The following is a 24,258-nucleotide window of genomic DNA, read 5'->3' as shown; positions in this document are numbered from 1 at the left end:
TGGATGGATGGATGAATGAATGAATGAATGAATGAATGAATGAATGAATGAATGAATGAATGAATGAATGAATGTACAGATGGATGGATGCATGGTGGATGGATGGATGGATGGATGCATGGTGGATGGATGGATGGATGGATGGATGGATGGATGGATGGATGGATGGATGGATGGATGGATGGATGGATGGATGGATGGATGGATGGATGGATGGATGGATGGATGAACTTGTACACCTGATGAACACGTGCATCACTGAGTGTGGTCCTGGTTTCATTCAGATCCACTTGCTGGTGAGCGTGGTAGATGTGATGCTGGTGAGTGTGGTAGATGTGATGCTGGTGAGTGTGGTAGATGTGATGCTGGTGAGTGTGGTAGATGTGATGCTGGTGAGTGGTAGATGTGATGCTGGTGAGTGTGGTAGATGTGATGCTGGTGAGTGTGGTAGATGTGATGCTGGTGAGTGAGTGGGGTAGATGTGATGCTGGTGAGTGTGGTACATGTGATGCTGGTGAGTATCGTAGATGTGATTCTGGTGAGCGTGGTAGATGTGATGCTGGTGAGCGTGGTAGATGTGATGCTGGTGAGCGTGGTAGATGTGATGCTGGTGAGTGTGGTAGATGTGATGCTGGTGAGCGTGGTAGATGTGATGCTGGTGAGTGTGGTAGATGTGATGCTGGTGAGTGTGGTAGATGTGATGCTGGTGAGTGTGGTAGATGTGATGCTGGTGAGCGTGGTAGATGTGATGCTGGTGAGTGTGGTACATGTGATGCTGGTGAGTGTGGTGGATGTGATGCTGGTGAGTGTGGTAGATGTGATACTGGTGAGTGTGGTAGATGTGATGCTGGTGAGTGTGGTAGATGTGATGCTGGTGAGCGTGGTGGATGTGATGCTGGTGAGTATCGTAGATGTGATGCTGGTGAGCGTGGTAGATGTGATGCTGGTGAGTGTGGTAGATGTGATGCTGGTGAGCGTGGTAGATGTGATGCTGGTGAGTGTGGTAGATGTGATGCTGGTGAGTGTGGTAGATGTGATGCTGGTGAGTGTGGTAGATGTGATGCTGGTGAGTGTGGTAGATGTGATGCTGGTGAGTGTGGTAGATGTGATGCTGGTGAGTGAGTGTGGTAGATGTGATGCTGGTGAGTGTGGTAGATGTGATGCTGGTGAGTGTGGTAGATGTGATGCTGGTGAGTGTGGTAGATGTGATGCTGGTGAGTGTGGTAGATGTGATGCTGGTGAGTGAGTGTGGTAGATGTGATGCTGGTGAGTGTGGTAGATGTGATGCTGGTGAGTGTGGTAGATGTGATGCTGGTGAGTGTGGTAGATGTGATGCTGGTGAGTTTGGTAGATGTGATGCTGGTGAGTGTGGTAGATGTGATGCTGGTGAGTGTGGTAGATGTGATGCTGGTGAGTTTGGTAGATGTGATGCTCCTCCGGCCCCGGCCACCCAGGAGGACAGGATATGAACTAACACTCCACAGTGAGGATTCATACTCCTTTAGAGATTAAAAAATGTCGGGGGGGGGGTCAGGGATGAGTCTGGAAGGCACCCAGAGGTCTGTCAACAGTCAACGCTAACTGACAGGAAAGTCCAACTGCAAGAGCAACAGGAAGAGGAAACACTCCCCCGCAGCATCCTGGATGGCTGCTATGTGTGACTGGATGTTTTCCGACGCCGGACCGGGTTCCCGAGTTCATATCTGCACGCTGAGCTGGTGCTGATACGTCTCACCAGTGACATCTCCTCATGGATGAGTGCGCCGACGAGATATTTACGGTTTGTTTGTCCTACTGACGTCCCGCTACACTCTCCCTGTCTCGCTACCCCGAGCCTCAGTGAATCCTTCCTTCCCTTTCAAGTCCCGTCGTCATCTAATAGTCCGAGTGTGAGTATCCAGACGCCCTGAGTCATCCTTCTGTGGGAAACGCTCAAACCATGTGTGCCGCGCTCCATCCTTCATTGCTCGTAAACAGTAGGAGCGCAGCCTGCGATGTAAAATAAACCAGCCGCCACAACATGTCGCCGCTGCCGTTAACTTACCGCACGGCCGGATGAGAGGGCCGCATGGCTGCAGAGATAAACCCAGAGCTCGCTCTTGTTTCTGCAGAGGGGCTGCAGGGTGGCGTGTTGGCACAGTGGGGGGGTGAAGGTAGCGACAGAGCAGAGGTGAAAGAGGAGAGGTGTGTCGGTTCATCAGCAGCATGGTTAAAGCTGCAGGTCGATGAAGAGCATCGTGGGTGGCCTCCGGCTATAAATATGTTCAGGATGTTCCCTCCTCTCTTTTTATTTCCCCCCTCTCTTGCCCACAGAAAGTATTTAACGAACTTTTCACCTCAGACATTTGCAGCCTCTTGATTCAGTGTCTATTTTCACATCCTCCGCAGTCTGCTCAGCTTTATCTGTCCGTCTTCCTCCGTACCAGCATCTGACTTTCTTTTTTTTTTTGTGTGTGAGTCTCCGGCACACATGCATGGGTCTATTTGCTTGAGTTTCTCATTTCCTGTTTGGGGTGTGTATCCAATCCCTTGTTCTCGTGCCCAGCACACATCAAACACTCACTGTTTGATGCTCGAAATGAGAAAAAAGAAACGTTCGAAATGAGAGAGAGAAGAAGAAAAAGAGGACGATACAGAGGGAATTTGAAGGCAGTCGGGATGAACATGCAACGACTGTGGAAAGGAAAACCCTCACTGATGACACTGGGAACACCAATGGAAAAAAAAGGGGGTGGGGGGGACAAGACTATAAAATACAAAATGGTTAATTATAGTCCACTGGCCAAATAAGGCAAGACTTCTGTCAAAAGCTGAGCTCATTCTAGAAGATGACTTTTCACCCAAATCTCATTTTCGAGGAATGCGAACTGCTTTCACTGCTTCTGGGATTTGTATTTATTTATCCCAATTATCTGTTTAAGACGGTAATTGTCTAAATTTCCTTTAACAAGGCTGTTGTGCCAGTCAATCAGGAGGGGGCTGCTAGGTATCAGCCATTAAAAGATCTGCCTCCCGTAGTCGGCTCCACATTTCCACCATGAAGAGCTGATTTCCACTCGGCTCTGCGGTCGCAGCTTCAGAGGCTAACGCAATTATACTTACCGGATTAAATCAGCAGCCAATACTCCCTCTTCATTTGGAAAAAAATACACACACTCACATGTATTCATACATATAAATCGAAGCTAGAAGTTAGTTAGTACTCCACGACTCTCAAATACAGATATTTAAAGACGTTAAGGTCACTCGTGCCTGCATTGGCACCTTATGAATACATATCAGTGAAATTGCAACCAAATTGCTTGATTTATTAACCCTTAAACTGAAAGATGCTACTTTTCCATTCCGACAAGATTATATTACACGATTATATTACAAGATTATATTACACGTGTCATTTCTGGAAAGATTGGGACTTTTTCTACGCAATCAAATAAACCGTTAAGCTTGTTAATATGTGTGAATCTTTAGTAAAAATCCCTGAAAACATGATAGGTGAGTGTGTTTGACCAGTTTGAGGCAGGTGAGGGCAGCGGCCCCCCCTACAAATTTGCTGGCCACCCCACTTGCCTCAATAAAAAAAAAAAAAAACACTTGCCGGTCACATAGGATTTATCGTCAGTTATGTGTTTCATCCCAAATCATTTGGGCCAAATGCATATCAGTAGGCGTTTCTTTAAGTATTTCTGAGCCTGTATACTACAACAGTATAATAAAAACCTGTATTGATGGCTTTTAGTTTTGGTGTTCACCCCAAGAATTTAAGTGGCTCCATCTGGCCACCCCTATGAAAAATCTTTGGAGGTGCCCCTGGGTGAGGGTGCCGTGGTTGGATGTAGAAGCAGCCTTCACCAAAGGCCTGGGGCCTCATTTATAAAATAGTGCATAGGATTCATACTAAAAGTGTGCGTGCGCTCAAAAGCCGAAAATGGCGTGCGCACAAAAAAAATCCTGATTTATAAAACCGTGTGCACGCACAATGCAAAGCAATGTTCGCTTTATGAATCACAGTCCAGCTGGAAGGTTGCGCACGTGAATTTGCCTCATATCCCGCCCTCGACACGCCCACATTATACCATAAATGGGCAATGCAAAGTACTTGATGACTGTATTTGCATATAAATGAGCCTGCTGAGCATGCGCAGCGGCTTCCTGCAGCCTGTTTCTGCTGTGCGTCGGGATGAATGAGACATATTTCGAGCCGGTGTTCTGCCGAGGTGTCCTACCTCGGCAGAAAATACTACCGTACGATCCCCGTTTCTTTTAACTCAGTTTCTTTTTTTTCAAAGGCTTTTTCATGCAAATAGACGATTTAACAGCAGGAAGTCAGAATGTGCTTCACATAGATCTATGTGTACGACGCTTCGGCGGAAGAAAAAAACCTGTCAAATCACACTTCCACATAGATATTGGCAGGTAGGATGATTTGACAGTGAAAATACCCCGTCAGATCACACTTCCACATAGACCACGCTTCCACATAGACATCAACATTTATCTATGTGGAAGCGTGATCTGACAGGGTATTTTCATCTGTCAAATCATCCTACCTGCCAATATCTATGTGGAAGCATGATTTGACAGGTTTTTTTCTTCCGCCGAAGTCGTCAGAAATGTAATCTGGAATTGCACCTATCAAAGAGGAAGCTGTCGGTCATTGCTACGAGTTCTCTGGACACAAACGCAGCACATATGAACAGACGGGCAGTGCTCACATGCTCTGGGGTCTAATGACTCCACAATTTAGGTATTGGTTGGAAAATAAAAGGGGGTTTTATGTTTTCATCTGCACATAGTGACACATTTTGTTCTTCTTCATAATTTGAGCATATAGATGAAGAACAACAGAGGCCCCAGTATTGAACCTTGAGGAACTCCGCAGGTTTTGGGGTTTTTTTGTTAGCTGTTTGTAAAGACACACAACAGTGCCTGTGTTGTAGACAGGACTCCAACCAGGTGAGTGATGTGCCAGAAAGTCCCACCTGATTCTTCAACCGGTCCATCAAGAGGTTCTGGTCGGCCGTGTAGGATGCAGCACCGAGATGTGTGTGTGTGTGTGTGTGTGTGTGTGTGTGTGTGTGTGTGTGTGTGTGTGTGTGTGTGTGTGTGTGTGTGTGTGTGTGTGTGTGTGTGTGTGTGTGTGTGTGTTCTAGATGTATTTGTATTTTCTAGACTGAAGTCAATGAAGTGGTTCAGTGAAGACACTTAAAATGAATTATTTTGCTTGTGTTTGTTTAAGTTTTTGGTTTATTACTGAGATCTTTCTGGGTTTTCTGTATTTAAATGGGACAATATAGTAGTTACTGGGAAATAAGTAATGTTTGAGTTTGACGTCCTCTTTTAAACAGGTTATAAAAAGACTTACAGGCATTTTCATATTCTACATAAATCAACTCAAAGCTTGACTGATTACATCCTGTTTTGTTTTAAGGCCAAATCTTTTAAACTTGTTTTGATTTCTTTAAATAAATCATGCGATTTACTTCATTATATTAATTTCTTCACATATCTTTCAAATGTAAAGGATGGAGCACTTTCTTATAGACATGTATAAGAAATTATGTGATTGATTGAGTTATTAATGTGATTAAAGGAACCACGTATGTTGTGTGTATTATATATCCTGAGATGACCCGAGATAACTAGTTATTGTGACCAGCAGGCGTTGTGTCAGATCTTTTTTTATCTAAAAGAGGAAATAACATGGCTGGTATTTCGGGTTATGTTTACATCATTTCAAGTTCAGTGAAGAGAACTGATTCCTACACTTGCTTTAATGAATAAACATGCTCTCATAATAATAAGCCTTTGAGAATGAAAAAGACCCACAGACGTCTTCGACATTAGACGCCTGCAGCAGGTTTATATCTGACCTCACTGCGAGGACTAAGCTAACAACCTTATTTTATACTTAAGACAGACTCGCAAGAAATGTAAACAGACGCTCGATGAAAATATAAACACAAGTGCTTTCTATGCTCTGCTCCAGTCCCGCCCTAACGCCTCCGGCCCAAGAAACACACAAGAAAAACAGACGAGCTTGTAATGTGGAAAGGTAATCCAGCAGCATTTGTTTTTTTTTTTTTTTAGACAGGTACGCCTCACGTTTCTTTTTCCGTGCAGTTACGTGAAGTTTCCAGCTCCTCGCCCTCCCGCAGCACAAATAACTGGAGTGAACACGCGGTGTGTCACGTTAGGATGGGGAGTGCTGGCCCGGCCGATCGGCAGGAGACGAGGAGGCGAGACTTTCTAATTCTTGGTAATGTGAGCAATCACTGCAATAGCGAGTCAGAGAGAGTAATTGACAGAAATGTGGGTTTAAGGTTTATCTAAATGTATAATAATAATGAAAAAAAACAAGCACAGGAAAGATGGAAATAACAAAGGAAGGTGGAGCTCGATGGTTGTTTTAATTTGTTCATTGGTTCATCGAAGAACATGTGGTTCAGATAAGTGGCACCCCCTGCAGACTCCCCAAGTCAGGCGCTCGTTAGTGAAGGATGTGGAGCTGTTTTAGCCAACAGAGGGGGCGTGGTAACAGAGGGGCGGGGCAACATAGGGGGGCGTTCCGAGTGCCCACCATGCACAGGTCTTACATGATACAAGATAATAAATAAATAGTAAAAAAGGGCCTATGTAAGCATATCCTGGCCCTGAGACCCCCTCGCTCGTGGCCCGCGGCCCGGGAGTGTCACTCCCATTCCCCTGACCTTCATCCGTCTCTCTCTCTCCGCTCGCTCGTATATCTCCGCGCTCCTCCATTTCTGTTTGTTTTAACTTTCTCAGGACCCCTCCAAAGCAATGCATCGTACACCCATGAGGACAGCAATCCCCCCCCCCCCCCCCCCCTAACCCCTCCTTTCCTTTTGGCAAGCCAAAGTCTCCCTACCACTCTCCCTCCCACACTGTCTCACCCACTCACTGTCTGCGTTTACTTTCTTGTGGAGTGGAGGCCTCAGCGTCAGCTTGTTCCCAGTCCATTTTGTTGTGTTTTTTTATCCCCCCTGCCCTCCCCGTTTCCTAATGAGCTACTTGCAAAACCATCCCAGGATTTAGATGTGTTGTGGCTCAGAGAGAGTCACGACTCATCGCTGATATTAGAGAAAGTGAACTCACACTGAGGTAAGTATGCGTACGACGGGGGTCACTGTGAGTCACTGGAGTTTGGCCGCGTATTCCTCACCGCGGGTCGTCCCCCCCGTGACTCACTGCAGCAGACGGGACTGGACTGCATCCTCTGTGACACATGCTTCTCCCGAATGTCTCTTATTCTGCTGCACTTCTCACCCCTAATCCCTCTAAACCCAAAACCACGAACCCAAACCTCCAAACTCTCTGGTACAGACTGCAGCGTTGTTGTCAACGTGAACCGTGCAAGAAGAAAATCTGTCTCAGGTCGGGTGTGTTTCTGCTTAGGGTTGCGTGATGTGTCTGCAGACCACTTACGTGAGGCTGGACTGCATCAGATACCATGTGTGTGTGAGTAAATATGAAGCGCACCTGCGCCATTTTTGTTATAAACGTGGTTGCCGGAGGCCGACACAGATGACAGAAAACTTCCATCCAACACGTTGTAAAGGTTTGTAAAGGTCACTGAAGCTTTAGTTTTAGAAACCAAGATTTTCACTGAGCAGGAATCTTTTTGTTGTGTGTTTTTTTATTTAAATTTGTTATTTCCTATCAGACCAGGAACAATTTCCCTGCTATTGATCGTCTTTTATCTACGTTTCAGTTTTAAAACACACACAAACATCCGACTTGTCGCAGTTATCCCTCTTAGAACGTAATGACTTTGTAAAGCTTAAACCCACCTCAAAGAACACTTCAGGTCTAGTCCCAACCAGAACCACAGAAATGAGTAGTCACATCAGAACCACTCAACAAAATCAGTGACTGCAGTACAAAAAATGTTCAAATGAAGTTAAAAAGAATTTGATCAAATACTCACAGGCTTAAAATATCTCTTGGTAATTACATGAACTGCTCACTCTTATCAGCAGCCTTCGACTAATTGGGTATTTCCCAGGGCAGTTAGATTCTAATCTGTATGTTACTGACCCCTGCTGGTCAATAAAATGGAAATGTTATTTCAAATTTAATATTAACTTTGTCATGTATCCACCTACACATGCTGTTGAAAAAAACTAACGCGATACAAAAGAAAATAATTTCATATGGATCATGATTACAGTCTCCAACAGAGATTGGGTGGTGGGTATAAGCCAGAAATCTTGGTGTAATTATTGACTCAGACCTGAACTTCAACAGCCATCTAAAGTTTATCATTAATCTGCCTATTACCACCTGAAAAACATTGCTAGAATTAATGGGTTTCTGTCTAAACAAGACATGGAAAAACGTATTCATGCATTCATTTTCAGTAGGTTGGATTATTGCAATGGCATCTTTACAGGCCTTAACAAGAAATCTATCAGGCAGCTGCAGCTGATCCAGAACGCTGCTGCCAGAGTCCTTACAAACACCAGGAAACTGGACCATATTACACCGGTCATGAAATCGCTACACTGGCTTCCAGTGAGTCAAAGGATAGAGTTTAAAATCTTACTGCTGGTCTACAAAGACCTGAATGGTCTTGGACCAAAATACATGCTGGATCTGTTAGTTCCTATGAAGCTCACAGACCCCTGAGGTTCATCTGGATCTGGTTTGTTGTGGTTCCCAAGAACCAGAACCAAGCAAGGTGAGGCAGCGTTCAGTTATTCTGCTCCTCACCGGTGGAACAAACTTAAATACTTACCTGCTGTACTCTACTGCCCTTACTTTTTAACAACTAGTGCTTTTTATTATTTTACCTCTTTTCTTATCATTTTATTTCATATTATTTGTTATTTACTGTTTAATTGTGTCTTTCTGCTTTTAATGTTGATGTAAAGCACCTTGAATTACCTTTTGTTGAATTTAGAGTACTAGAGAGAGTAGTACTCTCTAGTACTCTAGTTGAATTGTGCTATACAAATAAACTTGCCTTTCCTTGCCTATATGGCGACCCCTAGTGGTGACAACGAAGTACTACAGAAAAATGAAATCGACTTTCTCAACGTATCCGTCAACAGATTGTAAAGAAATACCAAAGAAAAAAAAGCAAAGGCAAGGTAATTTATTAAAGGCCCACAGTTAGTTAGGTATAATTAGTTAAAAAGAGACCAAGTTATTTTCTTTCATACCTCATATCAAGTTTTGGATTTAAAAATACGGGCAATTTTCTCCCACTGTCCCACCAGCCCAACCGAGTTCCAATATCATTAATTTTAAGACATATTTACGAAAAATCCAAAATAACTACCTGTCAACCACTTACAAACTACAATTATGTGATCAGAATCTGATAATCCGACTTGACATGCTGAGGACATTCCTATGTATGTAATTCCTACAATAGAGCCTAAATGAATACACACAAGGGAATTAAAGCAAATGTATTTATTTTAAATATTTTCAGTTTATATACACATTGATTTTCTGGAAGTGAAATATTTACATTTTCTTTTAATTTGTCATTTTCACTCATGTGGCTCTCTACTCTGATGCTGCTGACGCACCTCACTAACATCGCAGTTATAAATCTTTCAGAACGGATAACTGTGCACCACCTGGTCCTCTTTGGGAAAGTTCATTTTCTATCCCATTTTTAGATATATTAACACGAAGTCTTCACTTTTTTTTAGCAGAAATATCTTCTCTCTCGTTACATCCATCCATCTCTGATTTGTTGCTCCGAGTTTGCTCACGTTGTCGCCACTAACCTCGCGAGAACTGCCACCCAGGCTACAGCAGGTGGCAGTTCTCGCGAGGCTAGTGACAATTCAGATTGCAGTTTAAAAATTATTACATTATAAAACGGGAAATTTACGTGAAAATATTAATACGGGAGGGCGGTGGGAAAGATGCGTAAATTAAACGGTAGACTTGACAAAACTTTTCAACATTTTTCTTTATTTTTATTTTGTATTAGTATTCTTAAAACAAAATTACGTATTTTTTTGCTAAAGTATATAATTGTTTCATATGCAGAAAAAAAACGTGTATAGATTTTAAAAAAAGAAAAAGGATTTACGACCTTTGCGACCAGTGACGTCAGAGCGGTAAACGGCAGCGTGAACAAAGATGGCGGAAGGAGCTAACGATGCAGAGCTACTCAAGGAGAAGGCGAATAAGTACTTTAAAGGTAATATCAACTATTTGTCAAGCCGGTGGATTTTTTCAAAATTTAAAATCAGATGACCCCGTCATTCCTCGTTAGATATGCAGAGCTCAGCCTGAGCCGGTGTGTAATACTACGCAGGGCTAACGGTGCTAACCGCTAACTCCATTCATTTCAACCGCGGGTGGCTAACTGGTTAGCACGTCACGCGTGCCCCTAAAAACACACACGCACGGCATTAGGAGGCTCAGATATAAGTCTTTTAATGTGTTTATGTGCACGACCTTTTGTTGTGCTGGGTATTAACCCGGTTGTTTAAGTCCGAGCGGCTGCTTTAGTCAGTAACTTAAACAGCACTTCAGTCTTCTTCACCAAGCTGCACATTTTCATCATAAAGTCGTGTTTATTTTCATTTAAATGTGGCCAGATTTGTATAAACGCTTGCATATTTTTGACCAGGCGTTATTAGCTACTTGTTTTGGATTCAGAAATGTTATTTTTCTGAGTTTAGTTCAGTTTTCTTGCTTAAGACCCTTCAGCTCAGTGGTATCAAGTCTGAATCAACAGGCAGATATTTCTGTATTATGTGTAATATATATGTTCACCGTGCTGAACAGTGTAGTTTTTATTATTAATAGTTTTAAGGGGGAAGTTCAACAGCAGTTTGAGTTGATGCAGACACGCGTGGACGAGGCTGCCCGTGCAGGTGCCTGATCAAAACACCCCACACTTCAGAATCAGAACCAGGGTTTATAGAATAGAATAGAAGACTTTATTGATCTCCCAGAGGAGAAATTCAGTCGTGCAGCAGCCAAAACACACACACTTAATACAAAAAATTTAAAATAGAAATAACCAATAAGTAGTTAAATAATAAAAAGAGCAATATAAAAAGTAGAAAAAGAGTATGTACAAGAGAAAAAAATAGTAAACACCAAAAAAAAAAAGGATAATATTTACAAAAAATTTACAAATATTTTCAAAAATACTTGAGGTATTTGAGGTATTTACTGGTTATTGCACTTATAAAGAGACAGGTTTATTGCACATGGGTGGCTACAGTTGGTTATTATTGGCCAAGACAGGGAATTACAGGACTGTCTCAGAAAATTATAATATTGTGATAAAGTTCTTTATTTTCTGTAATGAAATTTAAAAAAAAATGTCATACATTCTGGATTCATTACAATTCAACTGAAATATTGCCATGTAAGCCATGATCAGCAATATTAAAATAATAAAAGTCTTGCAACATTTCAGTTGATTTGTAATGAATCCAGAATGTATGACATTTTTTCATTACAGAAAATAAAGGACTTTATCACAATATTCTAATTTTCTGAGACCATCCTGTAGACTGGTTATTTTCGCTCACTGTACAGTAAACAGACAAATGAAAGCTCTAATTAACATATATAAAAAAAAAGATTAAAGTGAAAAGTGCAGCAGTGTGAGGTAGACATGGTTATTGAAGGTGAATTGTTACAGCATATGATTGTGGTTATTATTATTGCTGCACAGTGATTGATTACTCTCTTTGTCATCTGTTTATACGTCGCTTCTGCTGTCAAGTGTGCCACTTTCTGTGCGTCAATCCCCAAAATCCACCACATTTACATGTGTGTTTGTACCACTCAGCTCCAGCATGGTTGATACACGCATGTGAGAAAGAAAGTACACTCTTGACTATATTAAGGTTTCCATATCCGGGGATTATTATGACTCATCTGGTCATACCAAGACTTGCAGTTTGGAAAGTGCATCATAAGATGAGCAAGATGAGATGACATATATTACTCATCATCATTTATTGAAGAAGGGGGGGAAAATAGGCCAAAATGGAGAGGTGGTGCTTGAATAAGTAAATACACCTTCACTCCTCCCATAATGTTTAAGAGGGTTAGTCGCAGCCTGCTGCCGCTGATAATCAGCTCTCGATGAACTGATCCTCACTGAGTGTTAGACCTCTATAAATGTAGATGATTTGGCCTGTTTAGGTGTCTGTTAACACAGTGCCAAGGAGAAAATACATTGGTTCTGATCTTAGAGAAGCAGTTGTTGCTGTCGGTTAATTCGGGACAGTGCAGTACGGACTCCAGTGTTTGACAGTGAGATGGATTATTCACAAGTAGAAACCACTTAAGACAGCTCCCAGTCCTCCCGGGAGTGGATGTCCTTGCAAGTTCACACCAAGGTCAGATTATGAGGTGTGTGAACAAATATCTCTGGAAACCTGTCCTTTTTAGATGGATGAGACCAAAGACTGTTCAGCACAGTGGTGGATACACAGGACCTGGACACCTTGCAATCATTGGGTGTACAAAAGTAGTACAGGAATCTGAAGCGCCTCAGCAAATCTGACAGAATGGATAAATAAGAAAAAAAGAAAAATCGAGGCGTCGTGAAGGAATGAAGTCCGGACCTCAACCTGATAGAGATGAAGCAATGGGCCGTTAAGAGAGCTTAGAAATCCTTTGTTAAGTAATGACAAGGTGTAATATGGGCTGTTGTATTTACATAAATTCATATTTATTATGTTCTGATGTATAAAACTTGAAAATTGTGTGTTATGTGACTGTAGCTCTAGATCCTTAACCTATAACCTGCCGTCCTTGTGTTTGACACTAGGTGCAGGTTATACATCTCTTTATCTCTGTCACCACTGTAATACTTTGATATCATCATTTGGTCATAATCAGCTGTCTTTCACCACTGCATTTATTAAACAAATATACTGAAGCCTAATAATAATTTAATTACTAGTGACCCTTCTCATCCATATTCTGCTTTATCATTCATGCATACAGAGGAAAATGTCGTTCATTTCATGTCGGAGAATTCTGCGTATTGTTGATGTTTTGTTATAAATAACAGGAGGAAAAATGATATTCACTACTGCATTAAAGATATTTTAATTATAGATTCATTTCTGAAGTAGATCATCTCAAACTCAGCTTTCATTCAGTGACCCTGCTGCTTCTGTTTTCCAGACAAAGACTACGAAAATGCGATCAAGTACTACTCAGAGGCCCTGGAGCTTAACCCAACCAATGCCATCTACTACAGTAACCGAAGCCTGGCATACCTGCGCACCGAGTGCTACGGGTATGCCCTGGCGGATGCTACCAAGGCCCTGGAGGTAGACAAAAACTACATCAAGGGATATTACCGCCGTGCCACTTCCAACATGGCACTGGGCAAGTTTAAAGCTGCGCTTAAGGACTATGAAACGGTAAGAAGTAGTTCCTCAAACTCCAGCTCCCGTGCCGTCTCTGAATATTCTGTTAAAACCTTTCTTTCCATTATTTTCTCAATAAAAAAAAGAAATAAAACTCTTAAGTTGCATGTGTTGTCCTGGTGCCGCCTTAAGGGAGCATTTGAGAACTAAAACAACCCTAGATCTGGTGTTAGATGGTAAGGAGTGTAAACTTTTGTTATGAGTTTGAACGGAAAATGTGTTTTTAGCAAAATGGTAGTTTATTTTAACACTTGAGGCAGCAATGTCAAAATAAATAGCTACCTTAAGGCTTTGATAAAACTATTATTCCACTTCAGTGATGGTCTGGATCGGGTCCCTGCAGACAAATCCAAGTAGCAGCTTTGTAAATGTACAGAAAGTGTATTAAAGGGATGTTTTGTACCAGTGATGGACACATTTTATGATCAGTACTTAGATATTTAAGACCAAATAGGCAAATGTTAGAAGCAGAGGCCATAAACTTTCTTCCTCTTGATTTTTTTTGACTGTAGTTTAGGTGACAGTTGTAGTCGACTTATACAGTCTCTTTTCAAAATGACAATTACCTGATGGAGATAAACTTTTTGAACACATACAATGTTGAAACGACCTCGGCTTGTCTGTAGGGACCCTCTCTAAACTGTCACTGTCACTAAACTGTCACTGTCAAGGGAAATTACATTCACAGTCAAAATAAAAGGCGTTATAATCCATATAAATGTTTTCCAACATTAAAGGTAAATCTGTGTTTTCTACACGTACGTATTTCTTGTTTGTGCAACTGAAGAACCACATGAAGCACGTCACATTCCACCTCCCAGAAACCATTTGCTGGTTGTTGTCATGACATTCTGTGTTTTTAAATGCACTTTTACTGCCGCCTAATGTTTCTCCTCTTCTGACGACAGGTAGTGCGGGTTCGACCAAATGACAAGGACGCGCGGATGAAGTACCAGGAATGTAACAAGATAGTGAAACAGAAGGCGTTCGAAAGAGCCATCGCCAGTGACGAGATCAAGAGATCTGTAGTGGACTCTCTGGACATAGAAAACATGAGTGAGTTCCCCCCGTCATTACACCGGCAGACGCAGAGCTCTGGTTGGTGCAGCAGTGTCTGCAGGGTGTAAATCCACATGACTTTGCGTTGCAGCCATCGAGGACGACTACGATGGCCCCAAAATGGAAGACGGGAAGGTCACGTTGACGTTCATGAAAGAAATGATGGACTGGTTCTCGGACCAGAAGAAGCTGCACAGAAAGTGTGCTTATCAGGTAGGGCTGTAACGATACACTAATCTCACGATACGGTACGATACACAATATTGAGGTCACGATAACGATACGATATTATAGCATCATTTTTTTAACAACCGTGAATGAGGAAGATATGACTGGAAAAAATGTTCTTTTTTGAAAGACACAAAATACAAAACAATGCTGTGCATTTGCCCTATTGTTTCAGTTTGTAATGCTTTATAACTGTTTAAGTTTTAAAGAGAAAGCCAGGCCAACTATTTTCCACAAACTGAACTAAAAGTAAATGTCAGTTTTGCATTATGATCTTCAGTTTCATACAAGTAAAAATGTTTTGCCACAAACTGAATAGTTTCTCTCATGTATGATTTGACTTTTTTCTTTTCCAGAAATTTAACAACTAAAATTAAATAAATAAATAAAAGTAAATAAATAAACTATGAAAAGTCCCAAACTCAAAATGCAACATGACTGTTATTTATCTTCTGCCAGAGCTAAGAGCTTCACCTGCTCCAGCCTGAGGCCGTAAGGTGAACCCCGTTATCGTTTCATCCTCCCACCTTTGTTGACGACACAATCTTTACATCATAAAAAAGATTGATTCATGCTCACCTTATAAGTAAAAGTTCAGAGCTCAAAACCCCCCAAGAGTCCCGTGATCGGGACCGCAAAACGGTACTAGTTTCTTCTGAGCGTAGTAAGATTTTGGTCCGCGGGTCGAGGCGCGGTCGTCACGTGATCCCGCTGCACCAATAGGATGTTACTAGTAAACGATATATTCATATTAATAACCCAATATCGTGCTACACTTTCACCTCCACGACACGTATCGTGACGTTTTTGTACTGCGAAATTTGGTGGCCCCATATATTGTTCCACCCCTTATTATCATTATATTATCAGGTGACGGCTGGCCGTTCAGACCCGAGCTGCAGACGCAGCGCCTCCTCGTACTGACCCATCCTTCTCCTTTCAGATCCTGATTCAGGTTAAAGACGTTCTCATGAAGCTACCGAGTCTCGTTGAAATCTCACTAAAAGAGGTAAGATCCGCGGAGGTAAAGAGCATATAGGCCACGTTGGCATATAAGCAGCACTTCTGTGTCTTGTGAGCTTGTTATTTGCGGTTTTGGGTTCTGTTCAAGTTCTGCTTTATTCTTTCCAGACAGAAAAAATAACTATTTGCGGCGACACCCACGGGCAGTACTACGACCTCCTCAACATCTACAAGCTGAACGGTTTACCCTCAGACTCCAACCCTTATGTATCCTTTCTTTTTCAAACAAACAGCTGCACGTCTTATTTATGTTTCTGCTCTGTTTGTTTTCACTCCCCGAAACTAAAAATGGCAAAAGCCAAATGCGTCAGGCCCGGAGCTCGTGCGTCAGCGTCCTTAACCACAGCACTCAGCTGTTCAATGGCGACTTTGTGGATCGCGGCTCTTTCTCCGTTGAAGTCATTCTCACCCTGTTTGGCTTCAAGCTGCTCTACCCCGACAACTTCCACCTGCTCCGAGGTGGGATGTGTGTTTTACTACAGGAGGAGCTGGGAGAGCTGGCGTCTCTGTGATATGTGTTCAGATTTGGTTGAGATTGTTCTTTTATTATGATTAAAGCACCCAAACAGACTGAAAAAGCGGGTTTCCTCCTCCAGGTAACCACGAGACGGACAACATGAACCAGATGTACGGGTTTGAAGGAGAGGTCAAGGCCAAGTACACGGCACAGATGTTCCAGCTGTTCAGCGAGGTCTTCCAGTGGCTTCCTCTCGCACAATGCATCAACAGCAAAGTCCTGGTGAGAGTCACCCCCGTGGAAGTGGTTGTGCAGAACTGTAGCGGCCTGTTTTGTTATTTCCTGTTCCTGCCGCGTTTACAGGACACACAAAGTCTCGTCTCGAGGTAATCTGATGATTGCTGATCTCCATTAGAGCAGTGCTTCTCAACCTTTATTGGGGTCAAAGTTCAAGTTGCTGAGGGTTCAAATCAGTTCCTGTAAATCCCAACATTATATATTCTTCTTTGTAAAGTCTCTTTTTTCCGTCTGTTTTCTTTTTCTTTTCCGGTGCCTCAGAGTCTGCTACGTCCAGAACAAGCTGTCTTTTTTTTTTTTAATACAAACCATCATCATCTACTTCTTTTTTTTTTTTTCTCCTTCGTGTTACTTTGCTTATCGTGTTCTTCCTTTTTTTTTTTTTTTTTTACATTATTGCAATTTTGAGCGCCATCTTGAACTTTGCAAGTCAATGAGATTTCCCCCAACAGCTTCATGCATATATTTTACAATCACAGCATTTTATAGAAATGCTGAAGATCATGTTACGTTTGTATCAACAGTGTCCTGCAGTAACTTCAACAAGGCAAACGGGTGCAAGATTTCTTCAAATTACACTTGTAAAGAGTCAAAGACAGTCATGTTACCCTCTGTATTTCAGGTAGATAAAGGTCTCGGTCACATTTGAGTAAAATAATAATCTATTTATATAAATCTCAGAGGATCTTTTTTTTTAAATAGACATTTTGTTATCACTGACCCGTTGCAATGACACCAAGGACCACTAGGGGTCAGCGGGCCCCCGGTTGAGAATCACTGCTTTAGAGGAGCGTGACAGTTAGAGGTTTAACTGGTAACCAAACTGAACCGAATCATGTGTATTTCACCCGGAATGCTCTCTGTTTTTGATATAACCTGAGATCATTATAAGATGTTTGGCTTTTGTGAACTGAGTGTTATTTTTTATTTTTCCCAAACAAACTAAAACTGTCTGATTTATGGAAAAAACTTTTGAATCTGTGAAACTTTTGTTCAGTCAGCTCAAAGGACTTCCTCATACTCCTTAATTTCTTCAGAGTAGGTTAGTTTATTAAACTTCCCCAAAGAAAGACTTGATTTTCTCTGGTTTTAGCTGGAAGATAATGTCGGCGTACATTTATCAGCCAAAAAGAGACAGAAAATGTTTTAGAACCAAACAATCAGTCGCAGATTAAGTCGTAGTAGCTGACGTCTGCTGTTTTTGAGGTTTCTTTCAGTCTCTTTTGAGCAGTTAAACTCCCAGCCGTACTAACGAGCTTCTCCATCTCAGATTATGCACGGGGGGCTCTTCAGCGAAGACGGCGTGACGTTGGACGACATCAGGAAGATTGAGAGAAACAGACAGCCTCCAGACTCAGGTACCGCCGGGCTTCACCTTCATTACACACAATATCCTGACAGGATCCGGTCCGAGTCAACTCCTTCTGGCTCTCGTTCACAGGTCCCATGTGCGACCTGCTCTGGTCCGATCCACAGCCTCAGGTGGGTTTCCTCCCGCTCCTACGAGAACAGGCCGGTCTCCTCAGTCCTGGGCGATGGTTGATCTGTCCTGTTGTCTAGGGCTGGGTATCCATTCAAATGTCAAGAATCAATTTGATTCTTAAGATTCAGAATCGATTATCAAGATTTGATTCGATCCGATTCGATTCAATTCCGATATTGATTTGAGTTAGTGTTATTAAAACTGTTTTTTGAGCTGTTGCATGAATTATATGACTGTAGTTATGCAAAATATTACTATTAGTGTTATATTGAGATTCAACAGCAAGTATTGCAGCTAATGCTGCTGTAAGGACCAATCAGCTCCCAGAATGCTGATAGAACTGCTTTCAGAAACATCATGTGGGTCAGAATTACCAAACAGATCCAGGGAGGAAACAGAGACGGATGAAATCGGTTTTATTTTTTCCCACATTCCGTTTTTATTTGTTCCATTTTCTGTCTATTTTGGTTTGAAATTTTTGAGCATTTGGTTTTTAGCATTTTTTGTGAATATAACCCCAAGACAGTGTATAAAGTAATGAAATGTAGACAATTTATGCAATTATAACCTAACACTTTAATGTTTTCATACCTTTAAACATATATAAAGGCAAAAACATGGCACCAGTTATTCCCGTGTCCAACAAAACATTCCTTTTTTGGGGATAAACAAAAAAAATAACCAAAAGTTGTAATGTAATGAAGAAAAAAAAAATACATAAATAAATAAAAGGGAAAAAAAATCGATCCTTAGACATATGAATCGATTTTTAGGAATTAATATGAGAATCGATTTAGAATTGGGAAATCGATTTTTTCAACACATGCTTACTGTTGTCTCCGTTTCCTGTAGAGCGGCCGGTCGGTCAGCAAGAGGGGGGTGAGCTGTCAGTTCGGGCCCGACGTCACGGAGCGCTTCCTGGACAAGAACAAGCTGGACTACATCGTGCGCAGCCACGAGGTCAAGTCTGAGGGCTACGAGGTCACGCACTCAGGGAAGTGCATCACCGTGTTCTCAGCACCCAACTACTGGTACGTCACAGTCACCCGTCCAGCCGTATAAACTCTCCACTCGCATGTTAACGCGTCTTATAAAATGTTGGTGCTAATATGCTCCAGAATTCCTTATAGAATCCGGCTGGAAAGCCATCTGGGCCCGGAGCTTTATTATTGGGCATATGTTGGAGAGCTTCATGGAGTTCTCCTATTGAGAGCGGTGAATTCTAAATTCGTAACCCGTTCCTGATGTAACTTCGGCAGATTAATTTCTCCAAGAAACTGATTGATGGATTGGTCAGATGGTTCAATTTGTGATGAATATAGTTTATAGTAAAAGTCTCTAAAAACTGAATTTATTAAACAGGGATCATGTTCCCCAGATTGATCCTTAATAGATGTTATGGTTGTTTTTTCTTTGTTTACTTTTAATTGATTGGCTAAATATTTCCCCGATCTGTTAGCGTGTGCAAAGTTTTCCAGGCGAAGCCTTTGTACTAGAAACTGTGTTTTTGCGTCAATTATTTTATTTAATTCTATTTTAGTTTTCCTTATTCTATTAAGGATATGTTCGGAAGGCCTCCTAACATTTTAATTTCGCATTCTAATTCTTTTGTTTTTAAGTTATCCTTCCTTTTCTTATTTGAGGAAAAGGAAATTATTTTACCTCGCATTACTGCTTTTCCTGCTTCCCATAAGGCACTCGCTGATGTTTCCGGCTGATCGTTATTTTGCAAAAATATGTCCCATTCTTTCTTAAAAAAATTAATAAGCAATCTTTAAGCAATGATGTGTTAAATCTCCAATTTTTAGAGGATGATACGCTCCCCCTCTTCCCCGCTCACATGTTAACCGTGTCGCCTCCTTCCTTCCTGCAGTGATCAGATGGGAAACAAAGGAGCGTATATTCACCTCAGGGGATCCGATCTCAAGCCAGAGTTCCACCAGTTCACTGCTGTGGTCAGTACCGTTCACTCTTCTTCTGTGGTTTAGAGTAGGAGCAGAGACAACGGGTCAGGCCGTCGTTGGAGCTGCAACTAAATCAGTTTACGACTCCCTTAAATGTTCTTCTTTTCTATGTTTCCTCGTCACGTCCGAAGGAACAAGGACTTTGGTGCTTTTTATGTTTAGACAGGTTCCTTAAAAAGTCTTGAATTCCATATTCCTAAAATAAGATTTGTCTTAAATCTCAATCCAAGGGTCTTCATTTTTGAATCTTAATTTTATAGGGAATTTATCCGGTCATCGTTAAAGTTTTCTTACACTTTGAAAAGGAAAAGTTTATCGCTTGCTTAACAATGCCTCCGTCAGTGTTGCCAGGTTGGGCAGCTTGATAACATTTGGGTGCTTTTCCTGGTTTTTACTAAATATTTAGGAGAAATTATTAACAAAAAAGTTTCCATTATGGTAGAGAAAAGTAGAAACGTACACAATAAACTCACTGATATTTTATTTGCTTTATTGAGTTTGAGTTTATTTTATTTATAACAGGGACAATACATATTAATGAACATATACATGTAAATATGCAAGATTATAGCCAACGGCTAATTTTCATCTTTAGTCCCTTCGGCAGGTTAATGTCAACAACATAAAATAATAAAATCAATAAAACAACAGTAACGACAAGTAGAACAGTTAGCTTCCATGGCCAGTAGGCAGGAGGAGCAATTACAAGAGAGAAAACGTGTCCTTAAAAACACAATAGGACAGAAAAGGAAAAGAAAAGCAAAAACAATGAAAAGTATAGTGGATCATGAAACATACAGGCCAAGGGTCAGGGGACCATACGAATTTCAGTAATATTAAATGCTAAAATTAGGTATCAAAGGGCTGATTAAAGTGCAGAGTGCTGAAGTGTTAAAGTGTTAGGTGCGTAATTATATTGCAGATTGCCCGATTGCACAGTAAATATAAAGTGCTATTTTAAATGCACAATACTCAGTACATATTACATTAATCTACACAATTCAATAATTGTAGTCTTTGTTTGGAGCCTGAGCTTTTCTGGTTATTTAGTGGTGTTGTGAAGCTTGAAATGTATTACACATTTAAGAATTTAGGCTTTTAACATAGAGAATTTGAGCTGGTTTTTCATTATTTCGGCGGGTTTGACATCGCGTTTGGGCTGAAATCTAGCAACCTCGAACCTGCGTAGTCTCGAGACCTGGCAAGCAAATATGGGTAAATGTACATTTGGTGACAAATGGCTCAACAATCTAATTTTCTCTGGACATCGGGTTCAAAGTGTGTGACTTTTCTTTTTGGTCTTAGATTTTGTTTGAAAAGGGTATTAAAAAGTCTTAAATTTAACCTGGTCAAACCATTTAGAGTACAGGAGTGGGCAGTCCTGGTCCTCCAAGGCCGCTGTCCCCCGTTTTTTTAGATGTTTCCCAGCTTTAACGCACCTGATTCTAGTTAATGGTCGTCATCAGCATGTCATCAAGGTCATCAAGGTCATGCTGATGACACAATCATCGGTGCTGAGGCAGGGAAACATCTCCAACGTGCAGGGCTGAGCCCTCGAGGGCCGGGGGCCGAATTCACGAAACATTCTTAAGAAAAAAAATCTTCTTAAGTGTCATTTTTTTCTTAAGTTCAGTCTTAAGAAGAAAAAAGAGAAGAAGTCATATTCTCCCAAAAAGTTCTTAAGTATTTTCTCAACTTTCTTCTTAAGACCCCGTCCACACGTAGCCGGGTATTTTTAAAAACGAATATTTCCCCCCTCCGTTTATAAAAAAATTTGCATCCACACATAACCGAAGATCTGCGTTTTTGACCACATTCATAACCTGTAGATCATCTGCGGCTCCCGGGAAGCTGCACCTCCGCGGCGGCTCCGCGGGCACCGTAGGGTGCGCGTCGTCGCATACCTTACGGTGTAGCCTCTGTGTCGGTGTAACGCAGTAAGCGGTGGTCAAGACCAGAGACCATTTATTTAATAAATAGCTTGGAGAACAGATGGTGGATCATCTGTAGTTCTGTAGTGAACAAAAGTCGCACGTCAGAGCAGATTTGTTGTTGTTTTGGCGCATGATGTGACGTTCGAAAACGCAAAACTCCGGTTGTCTCTGTCTACACGCATCTACATAAACGGAGTTTTCAAAAATCTTCACTTTGCCCGGAGTTTTTTTAAACCTTCGTTTATTTGCGTTTTCATGTGGATGACAGGTCCAAACGTAGGAAAATATCTCCGGTTTAGCAGATATCCGCAGATATCCGGCTACGTGTGGACGGGGTCTAAGTTTCTTCTTAAGAAAAAAACTTAAGAATAAATGGTATTCTTGAAACAAAAGTTCTCAAATTTGTTCTTGACTTTTTTCTTAACTTTAAGACAACCTTGACCTGTCTTAAAATGTATTCTGTGAAAAGGTAATAATAATAATAATAAGCCTCTAATATCACTTTTTTCAACACATTTTAGACAAATTTAGACTAGTAGGTCATAGTTTGAGGATATACTTTGTAATTAATTACAAAAAGAGCCTGTTAACTGTTAGTTAGCATGTTAGTTAGCGTGGTAGTTAATAATTATTAATTTTCCCCAATAGTATTTTTTTTTGCACATTAATCTCATCCACCATAACCTTGAAAAGTTCCTGCATCTCTTTTTCTCCTTCTCCAAGTTTAGTGAGTGACTGACGGTTAAGACCCAAACTACCTATAAATGTTGTTTGTTGGCGCGTGCAATGCAATGACATATTTTAAGAAGTTCTTAAGTAGGAAAAATAAGAAATTCGTAAGAAATGACAGTTCTTGTCTTATTGAGGAATTGCAATTAAGAACTTTCTTATGAACTTCTTAATTTTAGATCTTAAGACATTTCTTAAGATCGTTCTTAAGAACATATTGGTGAATCCGGCCCCTGGTTTGCCCACCTCTGTTATAGAAGCTGCATCTAATCCCGTCTCTCCCGTTCTTCCTTCACAGCCTCATCCGAATGTCAAGCCCATGGCGTACGCCAACACGCTAATGCAGCTGGGGATGATGTAGAGGCCACTGAACCCGTCTGCGACACTGAGCTCCCATCAGCCCCGGTCCACCTCATTCCCTCCAGTGCTTGGACATAATCCCCTTGACGCTTAGCCTAAGGGACCCCCCCCCCCCCCCCAACAAACTTCAGTTAGTCATAAGCAGAAAAAATACGTGGCGTTGTTACGAAGCGAGGAGCTCCTTCGGACCAGCCAGCCCGGTCCACATTTGGTTCTATTCTTTTCACATTGTTGGTTCAAACTGGAAAAGAAAATCCCTGTTTCCGTAGTTCATTTGCCTGCTCACGTGTTCCGTCACTGGATGAAGAAACCGGCCCGACAGTTGTGAGGCGAGTCTCTCTCTCAAGCTGCTTGGTTTTTACATATTTGATAATCTCAGCAGATGGCTTCAAATAGCTGGTATGTACCAAAGATCTGTTCTGAAAATGATTGTTCAGTTTCAGCGAGAGCATCGCGTGACCCTGAAACTCGGCGTTGTAACGTTGGCCTGGATACACAGTTCAAGGAGCAGCGTGTCTCAGTGTTACTCAAACCGACCGGCAGTATCTCAGCTCACGTTTTAACAGGAAAACAATCCCACTATGATTACGGTCCGAAAGAAGAAAGGAAAAAAAAGAAAAGCTTCTCTGGGTTCACTCATAAAGGTGCTGTTTGCCATTAGTGACGTGTTTCGCCGGTAACATTGATTTTTTTTTGCACTGATGCATTGCTTCCTGTTGGGGAAGGTGCTATTCCTCTCCGTGTTTTTTATCCCTGATCGTCATTGTGCCGCTCGGCTGGCAGCTCCTGCACAGTCCACTCTTCCGACTAGCTTCGATGTTCAAGCAAACACTGACGGCACTCGAGTCTCCAGCACATGTTCCATTATCCGTGACCTACTAGCCCCATGTGTGAACTTCGTCATCACGCAAACGTCCAGAATACGATCCTGTCTTGAAACGCACAGCTGCATTGTCCAATGGCCCTCAACTTTTTAGATAAAGAAATACACTGACGTGTATGTATATATATACTGTATCATTTAAAGATTCTGTGTAATGTTTGGAGAAAATTATTGAATAAAAAACAAAAAAAGAGGCAGTCCACTGATTTTTAGAAATGAGCTCGTATTTTTACGCCAGTGAAGAATATATGCCTTTTTTCTTTTACGTTTCACACATCTGTAATGTTTGCTTATTTCCAATTTCAAAAAAAAAAAATTTTTAATTCCAACATAAAAGGATAAGATGGAAGGAGGGAGGGAGGAAAGGATGACAAAAACTTATGGGAAGCAGAAAAGTAAAAAGAGGTGAGAAGGAAGGAAATTCCAAAAGTGAAAGCAGAA

The 24,258-nt window shown here is 41.5% G+C and overlaps 2 protein-coding genes across 2 annotated transcripts; one reads left to right on the top strand and one right to left on the bottom strand.

The window, feature by feature from the left end:
* Positions 1-280: 280 nt before the first annotated feature.
* On the bottom strand, positions 281-1,495 carry LOC133442578 (histidine-rich glycoprotein-like). Its single transcript, XM_061720585.1, has one exon. It carries the CDS (start codon positions 1,493-1,495, stop codon positions 281-283), a length of 1,215 nt encoding a protein of 404 aa, XP_061576569.1.
* Positions 1,496-10,088: 8,593 nt separating this feature from the next.
* On the top strand, positions 10,089-23,052 carry ppp5c (protein phosphatase 5, catalytic subunit). Its single transcript, XM_061719874.1, has 13 exons — positions 10,089-10,186; positions 13,153-13,394; positions 14,309-14,456; positions 14,551-14,672; positions 15,631-15,696; positions 15,819-15,917; positions 16,064-16,169; positions 16,307-16,449; positions 17,735-17,822; positions 17,906-17,946; positions 18,800-18,978; positions 19,821-19,902; positions 22,873-23,052. Exons 1-13 carry the CDS (start codon positions 10,126-10,128, stop codon positions 22,933-22,935), a joined length of 1,440 nt encoding a protein of 479 aa, XP_061575858.1. The 5' UTR covers positions 10,089-10,125; the 3' UTR covers positions 22,936-23,052.
* Positions 23,053-24,258: the final 1,206 nt, after the last annotated feature.

Source organism: Cololabis saira, chromosome 4 (assembly GCF_033807715.1).
Source record: "Cololabis saira isolate AMF1-May2022 chromosome 4, fColSai1.1, whole genome shotgun sequence".
Classification (NCBI taxonomy): domain Eukaryota; kingdom Metazoa; phylum Chordata; class Actinopteri; order Beloniformes; family Belonidae; genus Cololabis; species Cololabis saira.
This window is presented reverse-complemented; position numbering and strand designations above follow the sequence as displayed.

Bases quoted from the DNA above. Each gene is read 5' to 3' on its own strand.
- LOC133442578 (XM_061720585.1), bottom strand. From the start codon at position 1,495: ATGAATCCTCACTGTGGAGTGTTAGTTCATATCCTGTCCTCCTGGGTG.
- ppp5c (XM_061719874.1), top strand. From the start codon at position 10,126: ATGGCGGAAGGAGCTAACGATGCAGAGCTACTCAAGGAGAAGGCGAAT. The intron at 10,187-13,152 runs GTAATATCAACT...TCTGTTTTCCAG, and splicing joins GGCGAATAAGTACTTTAAAG to ACAAAGACTACGAAAATGCG. The intron at 13,395-14,308 runs GTAAGAAGTAGT...TTCTGACGACAG, and splicing joins CGCTTAAGGACTATGAAACG to GTAGTGCGGGTTCGACCAAA.